A 25771-nucleotide genomic window follows, 5' to 3' on the forward strand; every position below is an offset into this window, starting at 1 on the left:
CTTTACAGTTCAGTGTCCATTTGTTTTCAGTGTTACTGAACTCCTGGTCCATGCCAGGCACTGGGCGCTGCAGCGTGTGTACACACAGTGCCAATGCAGTGGTGAACAGCCCAGACCCCAGCCAAGTCTTTCTGCAATTTGGGGGCTTGAGCGCTGGTTCGAATTCCTCGTGGTAGGAGCTCAGGATCTGGAGCAGGGGTCATCCAATATGTGATCACCAGATCAGATGTCCTTCTGATTCAAAGTTAATATTTTCCTATAGCAGCATCACCTCCCCTTGAATTTTTATTTGCCTGATACTACTATCTTGACAACAGCTAACTTTTGTTTAGTGTTTGACTAGATGTCTTTTTTTCAATATCCATTTGTTTCAGATTTCCTGGTCATTTTGTTTTGTTAATGTCTCTTGTGAGCGGCTGAGAGCTGGATTTTTAAAATCTAATCTGATAGTCTATTTGAATTTGCTAAAGTTTAATTACTTTGCATTTATTAAATAATGTGTTTGGACTTAATACCTATGGGTATCTTATTTTGTTATTTTCTTTCTTTGGTGTAGCTTTTTGTTCTTTTCCTCCACTTCTTTCTTGCTTTCTGTTAGATTGATGAAGTTTTTATTTTCTCCCTATTTTTCCTTTTCTTCTACTGGTTTAAAAGCTATAGATCATATTTCTGTTCTTTCGCAAGTGCCCTTATGTTCTTGTCATACATTTCAACTATATATTCTTTCTTACAAAACTTGAAGATATTATATATTTCCTTCTCTCATGGGAGAAAAATGCCTCAGAATGCTTTAATTATACACTGACATTCTACCTCCCATCTTTTTTTGGAATAGTTGTCTAGAACCATAGTTCTGTGTTTATTCTTTAAATTACTTGTGTCACATAAATTATGATGTATCACTTTTTATTACTGAAAATCCAGTTCCTAAAAATTTCTTTTAGTTATTAATTATATTTCTTAAGGTATTTTACCTCTTGTTCTGCTTGCTTTTATTTCTTGCATCTCACTCCTCTCTGGGTTCACTTTTCTTCTTGCTCAAATTTGTTCTTTAGTCTATTCAATGAGGTTATAAATCTTATTAATCTTTATGTATGTGAGAATGTCTTTATTTTTCCTCCTCTCTTAAGTGATACTTTATGTATGGAATGCTAGCTTGACAATTCTTTTTTTTAGTATTTTAAAGTTATAATTTAATTATTTTTTATTATCTCTTGTTGCCATTAAGAATTGTTATTCTTTATTGGCATTTTTCTTTACTTTCTGATAATTTTGTAGATTTTTTCCTTTGTCTTTGGTGTCCTAAAGTTTCACTACAATGTGTTTACAAGTAACTTTTATATTTTTTTTCCCACTTGACATTTAGGGTATGCTTTTGATCAGAATACTTAAGTCTTCCTTCAATCCTGGAAAATTTTCAGCCATTTTCCTTCAGGTATTACTTCTTTGTCTTTTCCTCTTATCTCTCTTCTGGAACTCCTATTACATGTTTGTTGGATCCTCTTAATTCATCTTCTTTATCTCTTAACTTTCCTTTTATAATTTCCCTTTTAGAATCTGTGCTGCTTTCTGGATCGATTTTTTTAATACTGTCTATATTGTAAGTCACTACTTTTTCTTAGAATGTGTGTATAATAGTTTACCTTCATGAATTATATTTTTATTTAAATGATTATAATTTTATTTCTCAGGTTTCTATTGATTCTTTTGCATAGCCACCTTTTCTTCATTTGTATCTGCCCTCTTTTATATATGTTGTCTTTTTTGGTATATAGTTATTTTCTTTATCTCTTTGAGGGTTGGAAACACTTATTTAAAAGTTATTTTGAAATTGATCTGTTACTTGCATTTTGTTGGTAACGAATTGGCCTCCTGAATTTTTAGTATGATGGTTGGCCTCCTTAATGTCAGTTTTTCTCATGTGCTTTGGAATTTAAATATGCAGGCTCTTCTTGGATGGGTGATTTTTGCTTATCCTCCCTCTAGATTCACTCATCTTTTTTATTAGTTTTATGGTTGCCTCCACCTGGCTTGCCTCAACAAGTCTGGAGCCAGATCTAATACTGAGGGCTGAGAGTTCATGTCTTATGGTAATTTGAGGCTTTAGCCATTGAGATCACAGGTGGGTATGTCCAGTACTGTCTGTGTGCTTCCTCTCTTTCCTCCTACCACTCACTGTACAGCTAGGGCCCAAACAGGGATCACCACATTTTTAAGGTTCCTTTAAGAGATGGAGAAGCCCTGCTTTAGTCTCTGCTTTCTTGTCTTTAGTTTAATTCCTTATCACATGCTTTCAGTCCCTATTATCTTGCCAGTACTGAATATTATCCTTGCTCATCACTGTCTTTCTTATTTTATTCCTGATCCACAAAGTTTTTTTTACGGTTTTAGGTATGTCTTTTTAAAAAATATATTTTGTCTCTCATTGCTGCATATGATAAAAAAGTCACAAAAATTTTTTAGTAAAAGCAGATTAATAAGATTGAATGAGTTAGTAGGACCTAACCATCTCCCAGTATAGAATTGTAATTTGATCTAAACTGAAAAAACCCAGTTTTGTCTGCCACAGGTGGGATGCTTGAGGTGAAAAGACAAAAGAATAAGGTTTCAACAGTTTCGGAGGTCAAAAGAGAAGACTAGTTTTCTTGGCTATCATTGCCTCAACATCAAGGGAGGTGGGCTCTGCAAATAAGGTTAATGTACAGTGATCCTCAGTCAAGACTGTTAATTTTCTTCATCATCACTCCATTAACTATGACCAATTTTTAGGCCATTTGGAGGAGTTTGAAGCAGAGTCATTTGTAGTTGCTCCCAAAGTTGCCCTTTCTTAGAGTCTAAATATCTGAATACAATATCCTCAAAACAGCAAGAGAAAAAGAACACTAATACTTTTAAAAAGAAAATGCAGATATATTTCTGCTCGGACTGGACTTGTAGATTGAGCCACTAAGGTTCAACTCAATTTCAGTTTGTTGAAGAAATCTGAGCTCAAAATAAACGTTTTATTATTTCTTTTAAGAATAACAGAATGATATAGAAGACATTGAGTCACAATTTCAAAAGAAATTCACACCACATTTTGATGAGTAGGAATCATGTTTTACATTTCTGTGGTTGCCCACAGAAGTTGTGTGAGTGAATCCTATTCGTTAGATGTGTTGTTGAAAAGAAATAGATTGGGTTAAAATTTTAAATAGGCACACAAGAAAACATAATATCTCTGGAATTTGGGGGTGGAGTTTATGATCCTTGGAAGTGTGCTGAAATTTGGATGTTGTGGCTAAATTCTGGATTATGGGTGTGTCCACTTAACTCCATTCCACTGCAGGAGGTAAATCTGGAGATAAGATCAAGATGCTTCCTAACTGAATACATTCCACACTTTTCTAGAGTCGCTGAATCTCTTAAATTGTAGTTTTCTTATTGATGTTATCATGATTGATCATGCTAATAACGGTGAATAATTATGCTAACGTATATGGATAAAGCTTATTTATTTATTGAAGTATAGTAGATTTACAATGTTGTGTTAGTTTCTAGTGTACAGCAAAGTGATTCAGTTATACATAAATATACATATTCTTCTTCATATTCTTTTCCATTCCAGTTTATTACAGGATACTGAATATCGTTCCCTGCGCTATACAATAAGACCTTGTTGTTTATCTATTTTATATATAGTAGCTTGTGTCTGCTAATCCCAAACTCCTAATTTATCCATCCTCCACCCCCTTTCCCCTTTGGTAACCGTAAGTCTGTTTTCTATGTCTCTGAGTCTGTTTCTATAAATAAGTTGTAAATAAGTTCATTTGTGTCATATTTTAGATTCCACATGTTAAATGATATCATATGGTATTTGTCTTTCTCTATCTGACTTACTTCACTTAATATGATAATCTACAGGTCCATCCATGTTGCTGCAAATGGCATTATTTCATTATTTTTTATGGCTGAGTAATATTCTATTGTATATATATACCACATCTTCTTGGATAAAACATATTTAAATATTTGTTGGATAGCTTTTGTTGTATCAAAAAATTCACATATGGCACAGCTCCCTGGTGGTCTAGTGCCTGGGATCATAAAAAATTCATATAGAAAATGAAAAATTGCAGGAAGGAGGAAGAAGGCTAAGGGAGGAACTGTTCTCCAGGCATTTTAGGTACTAGATGCCACTGAAGTTCAAGTAATTGTTAAAATAATAACTGAAATGCAGAATTTAAAGGTGAACATTAGTGTATGATTTTAGAATATTATGATTTTTATAGATCAGTTAATACTTTCAGAACAATTTAGAGCATCTGATTGCTTACTCTAGTCTCTCTCTGAAGTTCAATTAAGTTTTTCCTCTTCTGTACAGGGAGAAATTGAAATGTAGTGAAGATTAAGAGATGTAGTTTGATAAAAATAGAACTACTATACGACCCAGCAATCCCACTACTGGGCATATACCCTGAGAAAACCATAATTCAAAAAGAGTCATGTACCACAATGTTCACTACAGCTCTATTTACAACAGCCAGGACATGGAAGCAACCTATGTGTCCATCAACAGATGAATGGTTAAAGAAGATGTGGCACATAAATACAATGGAATATTACTCAGCCATAAAAAGAAACGAAATTGAGTTATTTGTAGTGAGGTGGATGGACCTAGAGTCTGTCATACGAAGTGAAGTAAGTCAGAAAGAGAAAAACAAATACCGAATGCTAACACATATATATGGAATCTAAAAAAAAAAAAAAAAAAAAGGTTCTGAAGAACCTAGGGGCAGGACAGGACTAAAGAGGCAGACGTAGAAAATGGATTGAGGACACGGGAAGGGGGAAGGGTCAGCTAGGGTGAAGTGAGAGAGTGGCATGGACATATATACACTACCAAATGTAAAATAGATAGCTAGTGGGGAGCAGCCACATAGCACAGGGAGATCAGCTTGGTGCTTTGTGACCACCTAGAGGGGTGGGATAGGGAGGGTGGGAGGCGATGCAAGAGGGAGGAGATATGGGGATATATGTTTATGTATAGCTGATTCACACTGTTATACAGCAGAAACTAACACACCATTGTAAAGCAATTATACTCCAATAAAGATGTTAAAAAAAAAAGAAATGTAATTTGAGTTAATAGTGAAAAAGAAAAGAATCTGAATTAAGAATTTAGTTCAGATCTCAGAGCATGTGTCCCACGCAGAGTCTCCGCAGGCAGCCCACTGCCACCATCATGAAGTACCGGTGCTGCCTTTTCACAATCTGAAGCGCCGCATGTGAGGCCTCTGCACGTGGCCCCCTGTGAGCACATGAAACTAGACGAAGCACAAAGGAAAAGAAATAAAAAGGAAGAACTACAATCCTGCAGCCTGTGGAACAAAAAACACATTCACAGAAAGATAAACAAGATGAAATGGCAGAGGGCTATGTACCAGGTGAAGGAACAAGATGAAAGCCCAGAAAAACAAATAAATGAAATGGAGATAGGCAATCTTCCAGAAAAAGAATTCAGAATAATGATAGTGAAGATGATCCAGGACCTCGGAAAAAGAATGGAGGCAAAGATCCAGAAGATGAAAGAAATGTTTAACAAACATCTAGAAGAATTAAAGAACAAACAAACAGAGATGAACAATACAATAACTGAAATGAAAACTACTCTGGCAGGAATCAATAGCAGAATAACTGAGGCAGAAGAACGGATAACTGACCTGGAAGACAGAATGGTGAAATTCACTGCTGTGGAACAGAATAAAGAAAAAAGAATGAAAAGAAATGAAGACAGCCTAAGAGACCTCTGGGACAACATTAAATGCAACAAAATTCGCATTATAGGGGTCCCAGAAGGAGAAGAGAGAGAGAAAGGACCACAGAAAATATCTGAAGGGATTATAGTCGAAAACTACCCTAACATGGGAAAGAAAATAGCCACCCAAGTCCAGGAAGCGCTGCAAGTCCCATACAGGATAAACCCAAGGAGAAACATGCTGAGACACATAGTAATCAAATTGGCAAAAGTTAAAGACAAAGAAAAATGATTGAAAACAGCAAGGGAAAAACGACAAATAACATACAAGGGAACTCCCATAAGGTTAACAGCTGATTTCTCAGCAGAAACTCTACAAGCCAGAAGGCAGTGGCATGATATACTTAAAGTGATGAAAGGGAAGAACCTACAACCAAGATTACTCTACCCAGCAAGGATCTCATTCAGATTCAATGGTGAAATCAAAAGTTTTACAGCAAAAGCTAAGAGAATTCAGCACCACCAAACCAGCTTTACAACAAATGCTAAAGGAACTTCTCTAAGTGAGAAACACAAGAGAAGAAAAGGACCTACAAAAACAAACCAAAAACAATTAAGAAAATGGTAATAGGAGCATACATATCGATAATTACCTTAAATGTGAATGGATTAAATGCTCCAACCAAAAGACACAGGCTTGCTGAAGGGATACAAAAACAAGACCCATATATATGCTGTCTACAAGAGACCCACTTCAGACCTATGACACATACAGACTGAAAGTGAGGGGATGGAAAAAGATACTCCATGCAAAAGGAAATCAAAAAAAGCTGGAGTAGCAATACTCATATCAGATAAAATAGACTTTAAAATAAAGAATGTTACAAGAGACAAGGAAGGACACTACGTAATGATCAAGGGATCAATCCAAGAAGAAGATATAACAATTATAAATATATATGCACCCAACATACGAGCACCTCAATACATAAGGCAACTGCTAATAGCTATAAAAGAGGAAATCAACACAATAATAACACAATAATAGTGGGGGACTTTAACACCTCACTTACACCAATGGACAGACCATCAAAAGTGAAAATAAATAAGGAAACAGAAGCTTTAAATGACACAATAGACCAGATAGATTTAACTGATATTTATAGGACATTTCATCCAAAAAATGCAGATTACACTTTCTTCTCAAGTGCACATGGAACATTCTCCAGGATAGATCACATTTGGGTCACAAATCAAGTAAATTTAAGAAAATGGAAATCATATCCAGCATGTTTTCTGACCACAATGCTATGAGATTAGAAATCAATTACAGGGAAAAAATCTGTAAAAAACATAAACACATGGAGGCTAAACAATACATTACTGAACAACCAAGAGATCACTGAAGAAATCAAAGAGGAAATCAAAAAATACCTAGAGACAAATGACAATGAAAACACGATGATCCAAAACCTATGGGATGCAGCAAAATCAGTTCTAAGAGGGAAGTTTATAGCTATACAAGTCTACCTCAAGAAACAAGAAAAATCTCAAATAAACAATCTAACCTTACACCTAAAGGAACTAGACAAAGAAGAACAAACAAAACCCAAAGTCAGCAGAAGGAAAGAAATCATAAAGATCAGAGCAGAAATAAATGAAATAGAAACAAAGAAAACAATAGCAAAGATCAATAAAACTAAAAGCTGGTTCTTTGAGAAGATAAACAAAATTGATAAACCATTAGCCAAACTCATCAAGAAAAAGAGGGAGAGGACTCAAATCAATAAAATTAGAAATGAAAGAGGAGAAGTTACAACAGACACTGCAGAAATACAAAGCATCCTAAGAGACTATTACAAGCAACTCTAGGCCAATAAAATGGACAACCTGGAAGAAATGGACAAATTCTTAGAAAGGTATAACCTTCCAAGACTGAACCAGGAAGAAATAGAAGATATGAAAAGACCAATCACAAGTAATGAAATTGAAACTGTGATTAAAAATCTTCCAACAAACAAAAGTCCAGGACCAGATGGCTGCACAGGTGAAGTCTGTCAAACATTTAGAGGAGAGCTAACACCCATCCTTCTCAAACTCTTCCAAAAAATCGCGGAGGAAGGAACACTCCTAAACTCATTCTATGAGGCCACCATCACCCTGATACCAAAACCAGACAAAGATACTACAAAAAAAGAAAATTACAGACCAATATCACTGATGAATATAGATGCAAAAATTCTCAACAAAATACTAGCAAACAGAATCCAACAACACATTAAAAGGATCATGCACCGTGGTCAAGTGGGATTTTTCCCAAGGATGCAGGGATTCTTCAATATACGCAAATCAATCAATGTGATACACCATATTAACAAACTGAAGAATAAAAACCATATGATCATCTCAATAGATGCAGAAAAAGCTTTTGAAAAAATTCAACACCCATTTTTGATAAAAACTTTCCAGAAAGTGGGCATAGAGGGAACCTACCTCAACATAATAAAGGCCATATACGACAAACCCACAGCAAGCATCATTCTCCATGGTGAAAAACTAAAAGCATTTCCTCTAAGATCAGGAACGAGACAAGGATGTCCACTCTCACCACTATTATTCAACATAGTTTTGGAAGTCCTAGCCATGGCAGTCAGAGAAGAAAAAGAAATAAAAGGAATACCAGTTGGAAAAGACGAAGTAAAACTGTCACTGTTTGCAGATGACATGATACTATACATAGAGAATCCTAAAGATGCCACCAGAAAACTACTAGAGCTAATCAATGAATTTGGTCAAGTTGCAGGATACAAAATTAATGCACAGAAATCTCTTGCATTCCTATACACTAATGATGAAAAATCTGAAAGAGAAATTAAGGAAACACTCCCATCTACCACTGCAACACAAAGAATAAAATACCTAGGAATAAACCTACCTAGGGAGACAAAAGACCTGTATGCAGAAAACTATAAGACACTGATGAAAGAAATTAAAGATGATACCAACAGATGGAGAGTTATACCATGTTCTTGGATTGGAAGAATCAATATCGTGAAAATGACTATACTACCCAAAGCAATCTACAGATTCAATGCAATCCCTATCAAATTACCATTGGCATTTTTTACAGAACTAGAACAAAAAAAATCTTAAAATTTGTATGGAGACACAAAAGACCCCCAGTAGCCAAAGCAGTCTTGAGGGAAAAAAACGGAGCTGGAAGAATGAGACTCCCTGACTTCAGACTATACTACAAAGCTACAGTAATCAAGACAATATGGTACTGGCACAAAAACAGAAACATAGATCAATGGAACAAGATAGAAAGCCCACAGATAAACCCACGCACCTATGGTCAACTAATCTATGACAAAGGAGGCAAGGATATACAATGGAGAAAAGACAGTCTCTTCAATAAGTGGTGCTGGGAAAACTGGACAGCTACATGTAAAAGAATGAAATTAGAACACTCCCTAACACCATACACAAAAATAAACTCAAAATTGATTAGAGACCTTAATGTAAGACTGGGCACTATAAAACTCTTAGAGGAAAACATAGGAAGAGCACTCATTGACATAAATCACAGCAAGATCTTTTTTGATCCACCTCCTAGAGTAATGGAAATAAAAACAAAAATAAACAAATGGGACCTAATGAAACTTAGAAGCTTTTGCACAGCAAAGGAAACCATAAACGAGACGAAAAGACAACCCTCGGAATGGGAGAAAATATTTGCAAAGGAATCATCGGACAGAAGATTAATCTCCAAAATATATAAACAGCTCATGCAGCTCAATATTAAAAAAAAAACCAACTCTATCCAAAAATGGGCAGAAGACCTAAATAGACATTTCTCCAAAGAAGACATACAGATGGCCAAGAAGCACATGAAAAGCTGCTCAACATCACTAATTATCAGGGAAATGCAAATCAAAACTAAAATGAGGTATCACCTCACACCAGTTAGGATGGGCATCATCAGAAAATCTACAAACAAGAACTGCTGGAGAGAGTGTGGAGAAAAGGGAACCCTCTTGCACTGTTGGTGGGAATGTAAACTGATGCAGCCACTATGGAGAACAGTTTGGATGTTCCTTAAAGAACTAAAAATAGAATTACCATATGACCCAGCCTTCCCACTACTGGGCATATACCCAGAGAAAACCATAATTCAAAAAGACGCATGTACCCCAAAATGTTCATTGCAGCACTAATTACAATAGCCAGGTCATGGAAGCAATGTAAATGCCCATCAGCAGACGAATGGATAAAGAAGATGTTGTACATATATACAATGCAATATTACTCAGCTATAAAAAGGAACGAAATTAGGTCATTTGTAGAGACGTGGATGGATCTAGAGACTGTCATACAGAGTGAAGTAAGTCAGAAAGCGAAAAATAAACATCATATATTAACGCCTATATGTGGAACCTAGAAAATGGTACAGAAGAACGGGTTTGCAAGGCAAAAATAGAGACACAGAAGTAGGGATAATACATATGGACACCAAGGGGGGAAAGCGGCGGGGGTGGTGGTGGTGGTGGTGGGATGAATTGGGTGATTGGGATTGACATGTATGCACTGATGTGTATAAAATTGATGACTAATAAGAAAAATAAATAAATAAGTAAAAAATAAAAAAAAAAGAATTTAGTTTAGCTGTTCTCCCTTAAAGCAGAAATACTCTTTTCTGCTAATCAGTCATGGAAAAGCATCTGTGGATAGGTGAAATGCTCTCAACATATCTGTTTTTGGGACTCACAGGGTTTTATTTCATAGCTGTGTTTGCAGATACTTGATTAGAGCTGTAGGTGGTGTGGGGTTGGAAGAACTGAAGAAGGGATGCTCTTCATAAAGATTTAAGTAAATATTAACTGCACTAGGTATTTTGTTAATTAAATAATTTTATTATAAAATACTTGCACTTTCATAGTGTTTTCTTTCTTAGTGTTTATTTAAATATATTTACAAAATTAAGCACACCATGTTTCCTTTTCGTTTTATGATAGGTTTGTGACCAAATTATTGGAAGACCTTATCTTCTTTGTTGCTGATGTACCTAACAATGGACAAGACGTTCTGGATGTGGTAATCACCAAGCCAAACCGAGAACGTCAGAAATTAATGAGGGAACAAAACATATTGGCACAGGTGAATGTTTCTATGTACTAATTTTGCATATTTTATCTTTTTAAATTATGGTATCAGGAAAGTTCTTGTATTGGTTATCTATTGATGTGTAACAAGTTACCCCAAAACTTAGTGTCTCAAACCAGCAGATACTTACAGTTTCTGCGGATTAGGAATCTGGGGGTAGTTTAGGTGGACAGTTCTTGCTCAGGGCGTTTCACAGGCTGCAATCAAGGTGTTGGCTGGGCTGTGTCAGCTCGAGGCTCAAATGGGAGAGGATTCACTTCCCAGCTCACTGGCATGGGCCTCCGCACAGCGCTGCCTCAAGAGCTGGCAGCTTGCTTTCCTTAGAAGTGAGAGATCCAGAACAGAGGAAGAGAGGGCCTTCAGATGGAGGCCATAGTTTTCTTGTAACCTAAGCTTAAAAGTAACATCTCATCATTTCTACCTTGTTTCTTAGTTAGAAGTGAGTCAACAAATCCAGCCCACAGTCAAGAAGACAGTATTCCATAAGAGTATAATTCCAGGAGGCAGGGATCATTGGGGGCCATCTTGGAGACAGCCTATCACAGACCTTTAAAAACCTACGTGGTCAGACTGTCTCCAGAAAATATGCTGTAATGCTTTTTTAAGTAGAATTTCCAGGGGAACTTGGAAGCTGCCATCCCCATTTGCTTCCTACTTTTTCCTTTTCTTCCTTCGAAAAGTAGGGCAGTCTATTCATCAGCTCACAAGTGCTCTATACAATATTCTAGTTTTTTCCCTGAAAGTCTAGAGCTGCTTCTATGCTATGTCTTCCTGAAATTGTTCATAACATGCCAGTAAATTAATTTACTCCTTAATAATATGCACATTTGGACATGCCTACCTTCATGCATTCTTTGTATTCTGATAATTGTTATATAAAGTAATGGGCTTCTGCATTAATTGTGGACTGAAGGAAGGTACTTAAATAAAATTTATGTTATTAATATACTTGTTCTTGTGGAGTTGGGAAAGGAAGACAGTAGATGTATTGTCAATTAATATTCTATAGCTGATTGTCTGAGTATATAAAATCAACATTTTTCTCAAAGAAAGTAAAGGTTGCAAATCTAATGAGACAAAGCCTTTTCTGACATCAGCACTTCTTTTATATAAAACATTTGACTTCAAGGACTTTTAGGACCTTGAATGATTTATTAATATTATTTCAACCAACGTATGTCAAACATTTTACTTTAGTATTATAAACAATAAAATTCAAGGTTTAGCGAATATAGAATTACTGAAGAAACTTTAATTCATGTTATATTTCATGAACTACAAAGGATAATCCCATTCCATTTCGCTTTCTTGTATGACTCCTCATATCTTTGCCTAGGTGCTCTTTCATAAACAATTTGCTCATTCTACTAGTTCATCTCCAGGTGATCCTACCTGCTGTCTTGCTGCCTAAAAGAATTTTGTTCCTTAGTGATTTTTAAATACTTCCCAACTGCTAATCTTCTTACAAGAAGAATCTGAGTCACTGGGTATCACCAGCTGTCCATATGGCTCCCTATTTGTTTTGAATGCTTATGCATTTATTGATTTGGCCATATCTTTATGTATAGAAACAATAAATTAATTCTTTTATGAAGAGGATTAAAAGCAATATTTGGAGGCAGTTTTTTGATGTCAGTTTCAGATGAAAAGTAAATATTTTCCTTATATTATTTTGATTTTAGAAAGTTATAGAAAACAATAGAAAGAATTATAAAGCCTATCGAAATCAAACTATATTTTAGTTCATCTGAATATGTTCATGTAACTTGGTACAACCTAACATCTTTATATTTTTATTTTAATAAAATAGAATTTCTAAACAAAATTAAGTATTTTATTTAAATATTGTTTTTGTCATTCAACTTAGGGAATCCTTTTAACAGTATTTTTCTGTCCCTTAATATGTTGGTCTTGTATCCTAAAAAAATCTTTTTTTTTTTTTTTACTTTATGTCAATTCTGTTCAAATATTACAAAAGTGTTTTCGAGTCAGTGTGTTTATTTATAAAAAAAAGTCAAAATGTTGCAAAACGTGCACCTCCATTCATCAGAATAAGCGGTTGGTTTTTTTTCCTGATAGGTATTTGGGATTCTGAAAGCACCCTTTAAGGAGAAAGCAGGAGAAGGCTCAATGCTGAGACTTGAAGATCTGGGGGATCAAAGATACGCCCCCTACAAGTACATGCTGAGGCTGTGCTACCGTGTGCTGAGACATTCACAGCAGGACTACCGGAAAAATCAGGTGGAGGGTGGCTCTCTTTTTTACCTGTTTAACATCTAAAGTATGGGCAAAGTTCTTTGGTTGCTGTTCTAAGACATTTAAATAGGAACGGGAAATTCTACTTTGCAATGCAATGTTTTATATTGGCAACACACAAAAATGACCTAAAAATGTATTTGAGCTGACATATGTATTTATTCTTCCACGTAAAATTAGAATTGTCAAGGGAGGATGTCTAAGTTTTTGTATGTGCATGGTATTAGCTCCTGCTGGGCAGGAGGCATGCTGGATATGTTATGTAAAGAGGAATGAGACATTTTTTGGCATTTCTAGGAGCATGTGTGGTACCAAATCGCTGTGTGTAGGCCAAAGAGTTCATTGTCTGGTGGAAAAGATATGACATGTACATCTGAAACATAAGGTAGAGGCACAGAGGGGACAGGAGAGATAGGAGAGCATTGTGAGAATTCAGGAGAGAGAAGAGCTCAGCTGGGGGAACCCAGGAAGAGCACTTGGAGAAGAAGCATTTGGGTTGGATGAAAATCATTTTCAGAAATTGTATAGGAACAAGCATTTTAGTGAAGAGATATTTCTGAAAAGAGAATGGTGGATCCTAGAAAGGGCACTTTCATCCCAAGATATTCCTAACTGTGGAGGACAGGGAACCCAGGTGTGTCCAGGGATATAGCTAAAAGTTCCCAACTGCAAGTGAAGTTTCTTTTAAGTCTCATTTTTGTCTTAAAATATATATAATATTTTGCAATGTGCTCAATAATACACATTTGCTTAATATAAAATTGCTTTCAGTTAATTATCGTTTGGTACATTAGTGTCCCATGTTTCTCTTAGCCAGTTGGAGAGATGAGTACATAGTTTGTAAACTTCACTGATGAGTTTGGTCCATGAGGAAGGATTCTGTAAGAGAAAGCTGGGAAGGCAGGTAGGGCTGAGCCACGGAGGGGCTAGGATGTCAGGCCTGGAGGCTGCAGGTTATTTGGGAATAGTTAGTAGTATTTACTGAGTGCTTACATTTTACCAGGCTCAGTTCTAAGCACTTTTCACAACAAAACTTGGTTAATACTGAGTTAAGATGAAGAACTGAGGCACAGAGAGGTTAAATTAAATTGCCAAAGAATACACAGTTTTGACTGGAGCCAGTATTCAAACCCAGGCTCTTAATAATCATAGTACTGCCTCTAAAGTAGTCTAAAAGTTATTTGGCAAGAAAAAAAAATTGCTTTAAAAAAAAGTGTGAAAATACATTTTTTTTTGAAATTCAGTTTAAAGATTAAGAAAAAGTCTAAAAAGAATATGTAAAACAGATTAACCAGAAGATAAATAATTTGACAAGGACTAGAGTGAGGAAGCAGACAATATAAACAAATTCTTAAATGCTTTTTAATATAATCCTAGGTATAAACATTTTTCCTCCCAATTGAAAATGCTTGTCATTGGAATTATTTTTCCCAACTTCATTGCATTCCTTTAAGATGGCAAGGTAATGTAGGTAGAGTTATGTTGTTTTATTGCAAGGAAAATTAAGTTCCAGAATGTCAAATGACAGACCTTAAGCACTCAGAGAGTCAGCTTCCGAGAAGCCCCAGATACCAGGGCCACGTTATTCAGCAGAGGTCAGGGATGGGGGTGGGACTGGCTGTCACTCTGTGGCCTCATTTCTCTTCTCGGGTCTAGAAAGATCTACTTTGCTAGGCAGGCCTCCACTCCACACTACATGCAATAGTCTATGAGAGAGATTGAATTAACTGAAAAAATCAATAGGTCTGCAGGGTTTACCTGGTACCCTCAGAACCACGGGACCCCCTAATGTGCGTGTCCTCCGTTGCACTCAGTCTTTGGGAGGGTCCTGTGGACCCGCTTTCCACAGCACTGCCCTGTGCTTCAGCACCGGATATCCTTGGTTTGGCTGTTCTGCTAGTACCTAGTAGATTGTCCAGGCAGCACGTCTCAGTTGGTGTCTTTTCCCTGTCTCTCGAGGTCTGGCACAAAGTTCTTTCTCAGTCCTCCCTGTCTAAGCTGGGGACTCGCGTGCCTGGTGTCCTGAGGAGGGACTTCCCTGGTGGCGCAGTGGTTAAGAATCCACCTGCCAATGCAGGGGACACGGGTTTGAGCCCTGGTCCAGGAAGATCCCACATGCTGTGGAGCAACTAAGCCTGTGTGCCACAACTACTGAGCCTGTGCTCTAGAGCCCGCTAGCCACAACTACTGAGCCCACATGCCGCAACTACTAAAGCCGGCGTGCCTAGAGCCCATGCTCCGCAACAAGAGAAGCCACTGCAATGAGAAGCCCATGCACTGCAACGAAGAGGAGCCCCAGCTCGCTGCAACTAGAGAAAGCCCGCGCGCAGCAATGAAGACCCAACGGAGCCAAAAAGAAATAACAATAAAAAGAAAAATAAAGCATAAACAGAAAGACTTTCTACTTTTTGCATAATTCCTTGTTCTCCTTTTTCCTCACCTATATTTTATAGAGTCCTAATAGGGAATTCTTTTGTGATTTAGTACTAACCCAAGTCTTTCATGTTGAGTTTCTGTTTATTGTTATTTATAGACTTTGGAAACATGTCTAATTTCGTTTGATTATTTATGGACATCTTGATCTATTTATCAAACATCTTGGAGGTTTGCCTTATAGCAGGGTCTGATTACAATAGTCATACAAATGTATAAATTAATACATATTTTTAAAATGATACACTAATAGAAGACATTTACTTTACTTCACTGGTACCCAATATACAAAACCATCATTTTGAAAAAGGCCACAGAATTGCTGCCTAGAATATAATGAGATTTGTGCAACCAATATCATTTTCAAGGAACAGGTAGGTTCCAGTAAATCTTAAGGCAAAAACACTTTCTAATCAATAAATTTTCCCATCATAGAAAAAATCCCCAAGGAGAATCCACAAGAAATTGAAGTGAAAACTTTGGATTGTGGACAGGGATAAGCTTACCAGTGCTGTGGTTGGCTGAGATGTGGCTTGGAAGAGAGGCCAGGTGGTGGGAAGGGGAAGAAGCAGATGGAATCATGCATGAGGGAAGCTCGCCAATGGCTTTCTCTTGCTCTAAGAATGAATGTTTCTGTGTTCACTGTGGCTCGCAAGGGCCTCACCTCCCACGTCAGCTCTTGCTTTCTGCTCACTTGCTATACTCCAACCACAATGGCCACCTTGTGTTTACAGAACTCTGAAGACTGGGTTCCACCATTACAGAGCCTTCCACTTGGTACCCCCACTGCTCGATGGCTTCTCTCCCCATGGCTGCCTCCTTTTTCTCATTTCCATCATTTCTTTCATAGGTCAAATGTCCCCTCTTCGAGTCTACCCCATCTCAAGTTGTCACCTTTTCCCATCCCTCTGTTTCATTTCACTTATCAACATGTAAAATGATTCTATTTACTAGCTCATTGACTGCCCCTTCTCACTAGGATGTAAGCTCTATGGGAGCTTATCTGTCTTACTGCCGCATCCCTAGTCTCGCAAACAGTACCTGGAATGGCTTTCCAGAAATATCTCTTGGATGAATGGATCTGATCAATAAAGTGATCAATCACATTATCTTGTTGGATAGCTTTTTAAAGACAAAAAGTGCTGTGAAGTTTTATCATTATTTTAAAGAGATTTAATAGGTCATTGTGGTATATGTACAAAAAAGAAATCAACTAAGTTCACCTGGGATCGTCATGTAATGGTATAGAGCTCATGCTTCATGAACCAAATGTCAAAGAGTCATTTTTGTTTCTATAATTATGCCAGAATCCTAGGTTATAGCTCTTAGTGAGTGTTCAAAGAAGGGCGTCTGTTAAACTGGTGAAATCATTACTTACCATGTCATAAAAAATTGTCATTTTTAACTCAGTTTATTTTTGTTTTTCTCACTTGTAAGAGCGTAAGCACCCATATGAAAAATTATTACTAGGCACGTAATTTTCTGTTATAATTTGAATGAGGTATATGCTAATATATTTCCATTTCCTTCCTCAAATATCCTATTTACTAAAGAATTATTTATTTGCTCTTCTTTAACAATAATTTTTAGCGAGTTTTCTGTTATAAATAAATTAATCAATGTTGCTGACCGTAATAGAACCTGTTATTTCTAAGCTCTTTGGCAGTGCATTCTGACAGTCTTTCTCCTTTGTAGGAATATATTGCTAAGAATTTCTGTGTCATGCAGTCCCAGATTGGCTATGATATTTTGGCAGAAGATACCATCACAGCTTTGTTGCACAACAACAGAAAACTACTAGAGAAACACATCACAGCAAAAGAAATAGAAACATTTGTTAGTTTACTCAGGAGAAATCGGGAGCCAAGGTTTGAAGTGGTTCATGCAGTATTCTTTTCTTGTGGGGACTGTGGCTTTTTGCTTTATTTTTAGAACTTTTTTAAAGTTCGAATTCTTTCATGGACAAAACAGTGTTGGGCTTATTGCTATAATATGTACCATAAAGAGTTATTATCTCATAGGAGATCACAACCCTTTATAGACGTATTTAAATGTAATTGATTTTCACTCTGATAACTTGTGTTTTTATAGTACCCCATAGTTTTTCAAAATATATTCATATTTCATTCAATTCAATACATTGCCTCATTTAAACCCTTGCACATTCTCATGAAGTACACCGGTCGTATAATATTATCCACATTTTAGAGATGAGAAAATAGAAGCCTGGAGACCAACTAGGAACAGAATTTAGAGTTTCTGACTCTGCGTCAAGTACCCTGTCTCTTATACCATGCTGCCTTATCTGGGAGAAATGAATGCAGAAAAGTCAAGCAGATTGATAAAATTTTCTTAATTAGCAAGCAAATAAGTGTTAGAAGGTAGAATTGGGCCTCGGACTTGACCAGGCCATATTCACGTTGATTAAGTATGTCCTGTATGTCTGTTTTACCCAGTACAACATCAGCTTTGATCTGGCTTTGTTTTGATATTGTAAATATAACAAGTCACAGTGCTGTGGGATAAATATCACCAAATAAATAAAAGCAAACATATCATTTTTGGAAACAAGATTTGTCCTAAATACAAATAATTGGATATTTAATTTGTTTCTAATGGTACAGTAGATAAGCAACACATTAGAAAAATACTGCATGGAAATAATATTAAAAATATATCTAGAAAGTCAGTTTCATTATATCTCAAAGTATCTTTGGGGGGATGATTTTATAAGATGCTTTTTGTTAATGATCAATTTAATTTTTTCTCTTGTCAGGTTTTTGGATTATTTATCAGATCTCTGTGTGTCTAACACCACCGCTATACCTGTAACTCAAGAACTCATCTGCAAATTTATGTTGAGCCCAGGCAATGCAGATATTCTCATTCAAACTAAGTAAGTCCAGATGATGGAGACATCCTTTTCTGTTCATTATTTGTAAGCAGTACAGTTCCTTATCATGTTTCTGAATGAGCTTGTTCATAGATTTTGTGTGTGTTATTTATTTCAAGGCTGGTCTCAATGCAAGGAGACAACCCCATGGAGAGCGCCATCCTTTCAGATGACATTGATGAGGAAGAAGTTTGGCTCTACTGGATTGACAGCAACAAGGAACCTCATGGCAAAGCTATCAGGCACCTTGCTCAGGAAGCAAAAGAAGGCACCAAGGCTGATTTAGAAGTTCTTACCTACTACAGGTTAAGTATTGTAGAGAATCGTAATTCTCAGTCTCACATATTCATTGAGAGATGATTCTCTGACATGTCTAAAAGTTAGGTATCTATGAAGAAGAAGTTTAAGAAGTTGTGTCAGAACTAGGGTAGCTGAAATATTTAGTATTATTTAAAATATTCACAATAAATGTAAACATCTGTGTTTTCCACATATACCACTTGCAATTTTCTAATTTTCCACTAGTTTGGAACTGTTGTGCAGCAAAGGATTTTTTCCTCTTGTTGACTGATGTGGGTGCAGATGAGAGACGTGTTGGGACCTAGGTAATCGAGTTGAGAGGGAGGTGAAATTGGGGTTGGGGAAGCTGATCTGGTTGTAGGGGTGGCCTCAGAGAAAGTTAGCCGGTAGTTATGTATATATCACTTGTGATTATGTGGAGACCTAGGGCTTCAGAGAAACTGGTGTCTTTAGCTGTGAAAGTTCAGCGGTGGCATATGGCAGTCGAAATTTCAGTGGTAGTTGCTGGTGGTCAGTATATTGGGAGCAAGAAACTAGCTGGCGTTTTTGAGTATAAGGCTTGGAAACCCAAGGCAGAAGCCCTTGGGCCACTTTGGGCCCAAATGACAGGAATCTGAGAAAGGCAGAGAATTCATTGTGTTCCCTGGTTTCTGTAGCTACAGCTACAAAGCCAAAGGCTACTTTCTGGATCTCGGAGGCTGATGAATCCAAGTGTACTGATGCCTTTGGATTGATCACATTTGGATTGGGAACTGAGTGGGTCTACCCTTGGAGTGTAGATACCAGAGCCTGGAGCTGAGTGAGCCTGGGCAAGGCAGAGAGAAATGGTTTCATGTGAGCTGTTGTCCATAGCCTACAGGCTGAGTGTATTTGCAGACCTAGGAAACCGAGAACTGAGAGCCTAATGACACTTTCCACCAGATACATGTTGCTGGAACAAGTAAGAGAAGTTGCAACTGAATGGGCATAGAGGTGATTTCATCTGTGTGTTGTCATTTGGTCACTTAACCTACTACCAGAAGAGTTTGACTCCAGTTATCACCTACACTGGGAAATATTGGAATCATAAAAGTAGATGCTGATTGATACTAATATTTATGAACTTTATCCAGATAAGAAAAATAATGTAATATGTTTAATATTTTTAAGGTACCAGCTAAATCTCTTTGCAAGGATGTGTTTGGATCGCCAGTATCTGGCCATAAACCAGATTTCTACGCAGCTCTCTGTTGATTTGATCCTGCGGTGTATGTCGGATGAGAGCCTGCCCTTTGACCTCAGAGCATCTTTTTGTCGCCTTATGCTGCACATGCATGTTGACCGGGATCCCCAGGAGTCTGTGGTGCCTGTTCGCTATGCCAGGCTCTGGACAGAAATCCCCACGAAGATCACGATTCATGAGTATGTTTGGAAAAATTTCTTTTTTTAAATTTAATTTATTTTTTTATACAGCAAGTTCTTATTAGTCATCAATTTTATACACATCAGTGTATACACGTCAATCCCAATCACCCAATTTATCACACCACCATCCCCACCCCCCGCTGCTTTCCCCCCTTGGTGTCCATATGTTTGTTCTCTACATCTGTGTCTTAAATTCTGCCCTGCAAACCGGTTCATCTGTACCATTTTTCTAGGTTCCACATACATGTGTTAATATACGATATTTGTTTTTCTCTTTCTGACTTACTTTACTCTGTATGACAGTCTCTAGATCCATCCATGTCTCAACAAGTGACCCAATTTCGTTCTTTTTTATGGCTGAGTAATATTCCGTTGTATATATGTAACACAACTTCTTCATCCATTCGTCTGTCGATGGGCATTTAGGTTGCTTCCATGACCTGGCTATTGTAAATAGTGCTGCAATGAACATTGGAGTGCATGTGTCTTTTTGAATTATGGTTTTCTCTGGGTATATGCCCAGTAGTGGGATTGCAGGATCATATGGTCATTCTATTTTTAGTTTTTTAAGGAACCTCTGTACTGTTCTCCATAGTGGCTGTATCAATTTACATTCCCACCAACAGTGCAAAAGGGTTCCCTTTTCTCCACACCCTCTCCAGCATTTGTTGTTTGTAGATTTTCTGATGATGCCTATTCTAACTGCTGTGAGGTGATACCTCATTGTAGTTTTGATTTGCATTTCTCTAATAATTAGTGATGTTGAGCAGCTTTTCACATGCTTCTTGGCCATCTGTATGTCTCTTTGGAGAAATGTCTATTTAAGTCTTCTGCCCATTTTTGGATTGGGTTGTTTTTTTTTTAATATTGAGCTGCATGAGCTGTTTATATATTTTGGAGATTAATCCTTTGTCCGTTGATTCGTTTGCAAATATTTTCTCCCATTCTGTGGGTTGTCTTTTGGTCTTGTTTATGGTTTCCTTTGCCGTGCAAAAGCTTTGAAGTTTCATTGGGTCCCATTTTTTAATTTTTGTTTTTATTTCCACTACTCTAGGAGGTGGATCAAAAAAGATCTTGCTGTGATTTATGTCAAAGAGTGCTCTTCCTATGTTTTCCTCTAAGAGTTTTATAGTGCCCAGTCTTACATTTAGGTTTCTAATCCATTTTGAGTTTATTTTTGTGTATGGTGTTAGGGAGTGTTCTAATTTCATTCTTTTACATGTAGCTGTCCAGTTTTCCCAGCACCACTTATTGAAGAGACTGTCTTTTCTCCATTGTATATCCTTGCCTCCTTTGTCATAGATTAATTGACCATAGGTGCGTGGGTTTATCTCTGGACTTTCTATCTTGTTCCGTTGATCTATGTTTCTGTTTTTGTGCCAGTACCATATTGTCTTGATTACTGTAGCTTTGTAGTATAGTCTGAAGTCAGGGAGTCTGATTCTTCCAGCTCTGTTTTTTTCCCTCAAGACTGCTTTGCCTGTTCGGGGTCTTTTGTGTCTCCATACAAATTTTAAGATTTTTTGTTCTAGTTACGTAAAAAATGCCATTGGTAATTTGATAGGGATTGCATTGAATCTGTAGATTGCTTTGGGTAGTATAGTCATTTTCACGATATTGATTCTTCCAATCCAAGAACATGGTATAACTCTCTCCATCTGTTGGTATCATCTTTAATTTCCTTCATCAGTGTCTTATAGTTTATTACATAAAGTTCTTTTGTCTCCCTAGGTAGGTTTATTCCTAGGTATTTTATTCTTTGTGTTGTAATGGTAAATGGGAGTGTTTCCTTAATTTCTCTTTCAGATTTTTCATCATTAGTGTATAGGAATGCAAGAGATTTCTGTGCATAAATTTTGTATCCTGCAACTTGACCAAATTCATTGATTAGCTCTAGTAGTTTTCTGGTGGCATCTTTAGGATTCTCTATGTATAGTATCATGTCATCTGCAAACAGTGACAGTTTTACGTGCAAACAGTGACAGTGTTACTTCTTCTTTTCCAATTTGTATTCCTGTTATTTCTTTTCCTTCTCTGATTGCCATGGCTAGGACTTCCAAAACTATGTTGAATATTAGTGGAGAGAGTGGACATCCTTGTCTTGTTCCTGATCTTAGAGGAAATTCTTTAAGTTTTTCACCATTGAGAATGATGTTTGCTGTGGGTTTGTCATATATGGCCTTTATTATGTTGAGGTAGGTTCCCTCTATGCCCACTTTCTGGAGAGTTTTTATCATAAACGGGTGTTGAATTTTGTCAAAAGCTTTTCTGCATCTATTGAGATGATCATATGGTTTTTATTCTTCATTCTGTTAATATGGTGTATCACATTGATTGATTTGCGTATACTGAAGAATACCTGCATCCCTGGGATAAATCCCACCTGATCATGGTATATGATCCTTTTAATGTGTTGTTGGATTCTGTTTGCTAGTCTTTTGTTGAGGATTTTTGCATCTATATTCATGAGTGATATTAGTCTGTAATTTTCTTTTTTTGTAGTATCTTTGTCTGGTTTTGGTATCAGGGTGATGGTGGCCTCATAGAATGAATTTGGGAGTGTTCCTTCCTCCGCAATTTTTTGGAAGAGTTTGAGAAGGATGGGTGTTAGCTCTCCTCTAAATGTTTGACAGACTTCACCTGTGAAGGCATCTGGTCCTGGACTTTTGTTTGTTGGAAGATTTTTAATCACAGTTTCAATTTCATTACTTGTGATTGTTCTGTTCATATTTTCTGTTTCTTCCTGGTTCAGTCTTGGAAGGTTTTACCTTTCTATGAATTTGTCCATTTCTTCCAGGTTGTCCATTTTATTGGCATAGAGTTGCTTGTAGTAGTCTCTTAGGATGCTTTGTATTTCTGCTGTGCCTGTTGTAACTTCTCCTTTTTCATTTCTAATTCTGTTGATTTGAGTCTTCTCCCTTTTTTTCTTGATGTGTCTGGCTAATGGTTTATCAATTTTGTTTATCTTCTCAAAGAACCAGGTTTTTGTGTTATTGATCTTTGTTATTATTTTTTTTGTTTCTATTTCATTTATTTCTGCTCTGATCTTTATGATTTCTTTCCTTCTGCTAACTTTGGGTTTTGTGTGTTCTTCTTTCTCTAGTTTCTTTAGGTGTAAGGTTAGATTGTTTATTTGAGATTTTTCTTGTTTCTTGAGGTAGGCTTGTATAGCTATAAACTTCCCTCTTAGAACTGCTTTTGCCACATCCCATAGGTTTTGGATCGTCATGTTTTCATTGTCATTTGTCTCTAGGTTTTTTTTGATTTACTCTTTGATTTCTTCAGTGATCTCCTGGTTATTTAGTAACGTATTGTTTAGCTTCCATGTGTTTGTGTTTTTTACGTTTTTTTCCCTGTAATTGATTTCTACTCTCATAGGGCTGTGATCAGAAAAGGTGCTTGATATGATTTCAATTTTCTTAAATATACTGAGGCTTGATTTGTGACCCAAGATGTGATCTATCATGGAGAATGTTCTGTGTGCACTTGAGAAAGTGTAATCTACTGTTTTTGGATGGAATGTCCTATAAATATCAATTAAATCTATCTGGTCTTTTGTGTCATTTAAAGCTTCTGTTTCCTTATTTATTTACATTTTGGATGATCTGTCCATTGGTGTAAGTGAGGTGTTAAAGTCCCCCACTATTATTGTGTTACTGTCGATTTCCTCTTTTATAGCTGTTAGCAGTTGCCTTATGTATTGAGGTGCTCGTATGTTGGGTGCATATATATTTATAATTGTTATATCCTCTTCTTGGATTGATCCCTTGATCATTATGTAGTGTCCTTCCTTGTCTCTTGTAACATTCTTTATTTTAAAGTCTATTTTATCTGATATGAGTATTGCTACTCCAGCCTTTGATTTCCATTTGCATGGAATATCTTTTTCCATCCCCTAACTTTCAGTCTGTTTGTGTCCCTAGGTCTGAAGTGGGTCTCTTGTAGACAGCATATATATGGGTCTTGTTTTTGTATCCATTTAGCAAGCCTGTGTCTTTTGGTTGGAGCATTTACTCCATTCACGTTTAAGGTAATTATCAATATGTATGTTCCTATGACCATTTTCCTAATTGTTTTTGGTTTGTTTTTGTAGGTCCTTTTCTTTTCTTGTGTTTCCCACTTACAGAATTCCTGTAGCATTTGTTGTAGAGCTTGTTTGGTGGTGATGAATTCTCTTAGGTTTTGCTTGTCTGTAAAGCTTTTGATTTCTCCATCGAATCTGAATGAGATCCTTGCCGGGTAGAGTAATCTTGGTTGTAGGTTCTTCCCTTTCATCACTTTAAGTATATCCTGCCACTCCCTTCTGGTTTGTAGAGTTTCTGCTGAGAAATCAGCTGTTAACCTTATGGGAGTTCCCTTGTATGTTATTTGTTGTTTTTCCCTTGCTGCTTTCAATAATTTTTCTTTGTCTTTAATTTTTGCCACTTTGATTACTCTGTGTTTCGGCGTGTTTCTCCTTGGGTTTATCCTGTATGGGACTCTCTGTGCTTCCTGTACTTGGGTGGCTATTTTCTTTTCCATGTTAGGGACATTTTCGACTATAATCTCTTCAAATATTTTCTGTGGTCCTTTCTCTCTCTCTTCTCCTTCTGGGACCCCTATAATGCGAATGTTGTTGCGTTTAATGTTGTCCCAGAGATCTCTTAGGCTGTCTTCATTTCTTTTCATTCTTTTTTCTTTAGTCTGTTCCGCAGCAGTGAATTCCACCATTCTTTCTTCCAGGTCGCTTATCCTTTCTTCTTCTTCAGTTATTCTGCTATTGATTCCTTCTAGTGTTGTTTTCATTTCAGTTATTGTATTGTTCATCTCTGTTTGTTTGTTCTTTAATTCTTCTAGGTCTTTGTTACACATTTCTTGCATCTTCTGGATCTTTGCCTCCATTCTTTTTCCAAGGTCCTGGATCATCTTCACCATCATTATTCTGAATTATTTTTCTAGAAGGTTGCCTATCTCCACTTCATTTAGTTGTTTTTCTGGGGGTTTATCTTGTTCATTCATCTGATACATAGCCCTCTGCCTTTTCATCTTGTCTATCTTTCTGTGAATGTGTTTTTTGTTCCACAGGCTGCAGGATTGTAGTTTTTCTTGCTTCTGCTCTGGAAAAATTTCTTGAAGACTTTAAATTCAGCAGATGAACTCAATGATTTTGATCATGTCTTCAATTTTTAAAAAAATTTATTTTATTGAAGTATATTTGATTTACAGTGTTGTGTTAGTATCTACTATACAGCAAAGTGATTTGGTTATGCATACGTATACATTCTTTTTCATATTCTTTTCCATTACGATTTATACAGACTATTGGGTGTAGTTCCTTTTTCTATACAGTAGGACCTAGTTGTTTATCCATTCTATATATAATAGTTTGCATCTACTAATCCCAAACTCCCAATCCATCCCTCCCCCAAATGTCTTCAATTTTGAAATGAAATATTAAGAAAGGCATTTCTTTATTCAGACTTGGATTGTTAATATTCCAAATGCAAACAAGATACTCTTTTTGGAAAGTAAAATGACAACTGTTGATAATAGAAAAGTTATTCTGGAAACCAATAAACAGAAATCATGTTAATAAAAGGAGTAGC

General features: G+C 36.6%; 1 protein-coding gene across 4 annotated transcripts in view; it reads left to right on the forward strand.

The window, feature by feature from the left end:
• The window catches only part of ITPR2 (inositol 1,4,5-trisphosphate receptor type 2), a 524966-nt gene that overhangs the window by 155334 nt on the left and 343861 nt on the right, over positions 1-25771 (forward strand). For all 4 annotated transcript variants that reach the window (XM_082419574.1, XM_082419572.1, XM_082419571.1 and 1 more), the window contains exons 14-19: positions 10753-10894; positions 12980-13141; positions 17285-17457; positions 18366-18485; positions 18602-18787; positions 19932-20183. In XM_082419574.1, the coding sequence (XP_082275700.1) occupies positions 10753-10894; positions 12980-13141; positions 17285-17457; positions 18366-18485; positions 18602-18787; positions 19932-20183 (1035 nt within the window). The remainder of the gene's footprint in view (positions 1-10752; positions 10895-12979; positions 13142-17284; positions 17458-18365; positions 18486-18601; positions 18788-19931; positions 20184-25771) is intronic.

The sequence above is a fragment of the Balaenoptera physalus genome (assembly GCF_965194825.1).
Source record: "Balaenoptera physalus genome assembly, chromosome: 13".
Lineage (NCBI taxonomy): Eukaryota > Metazoa > Chordata > Mammalia > Artiodactyla > Balaenopteridae > Balaenoptera > Balaenoptera physalus.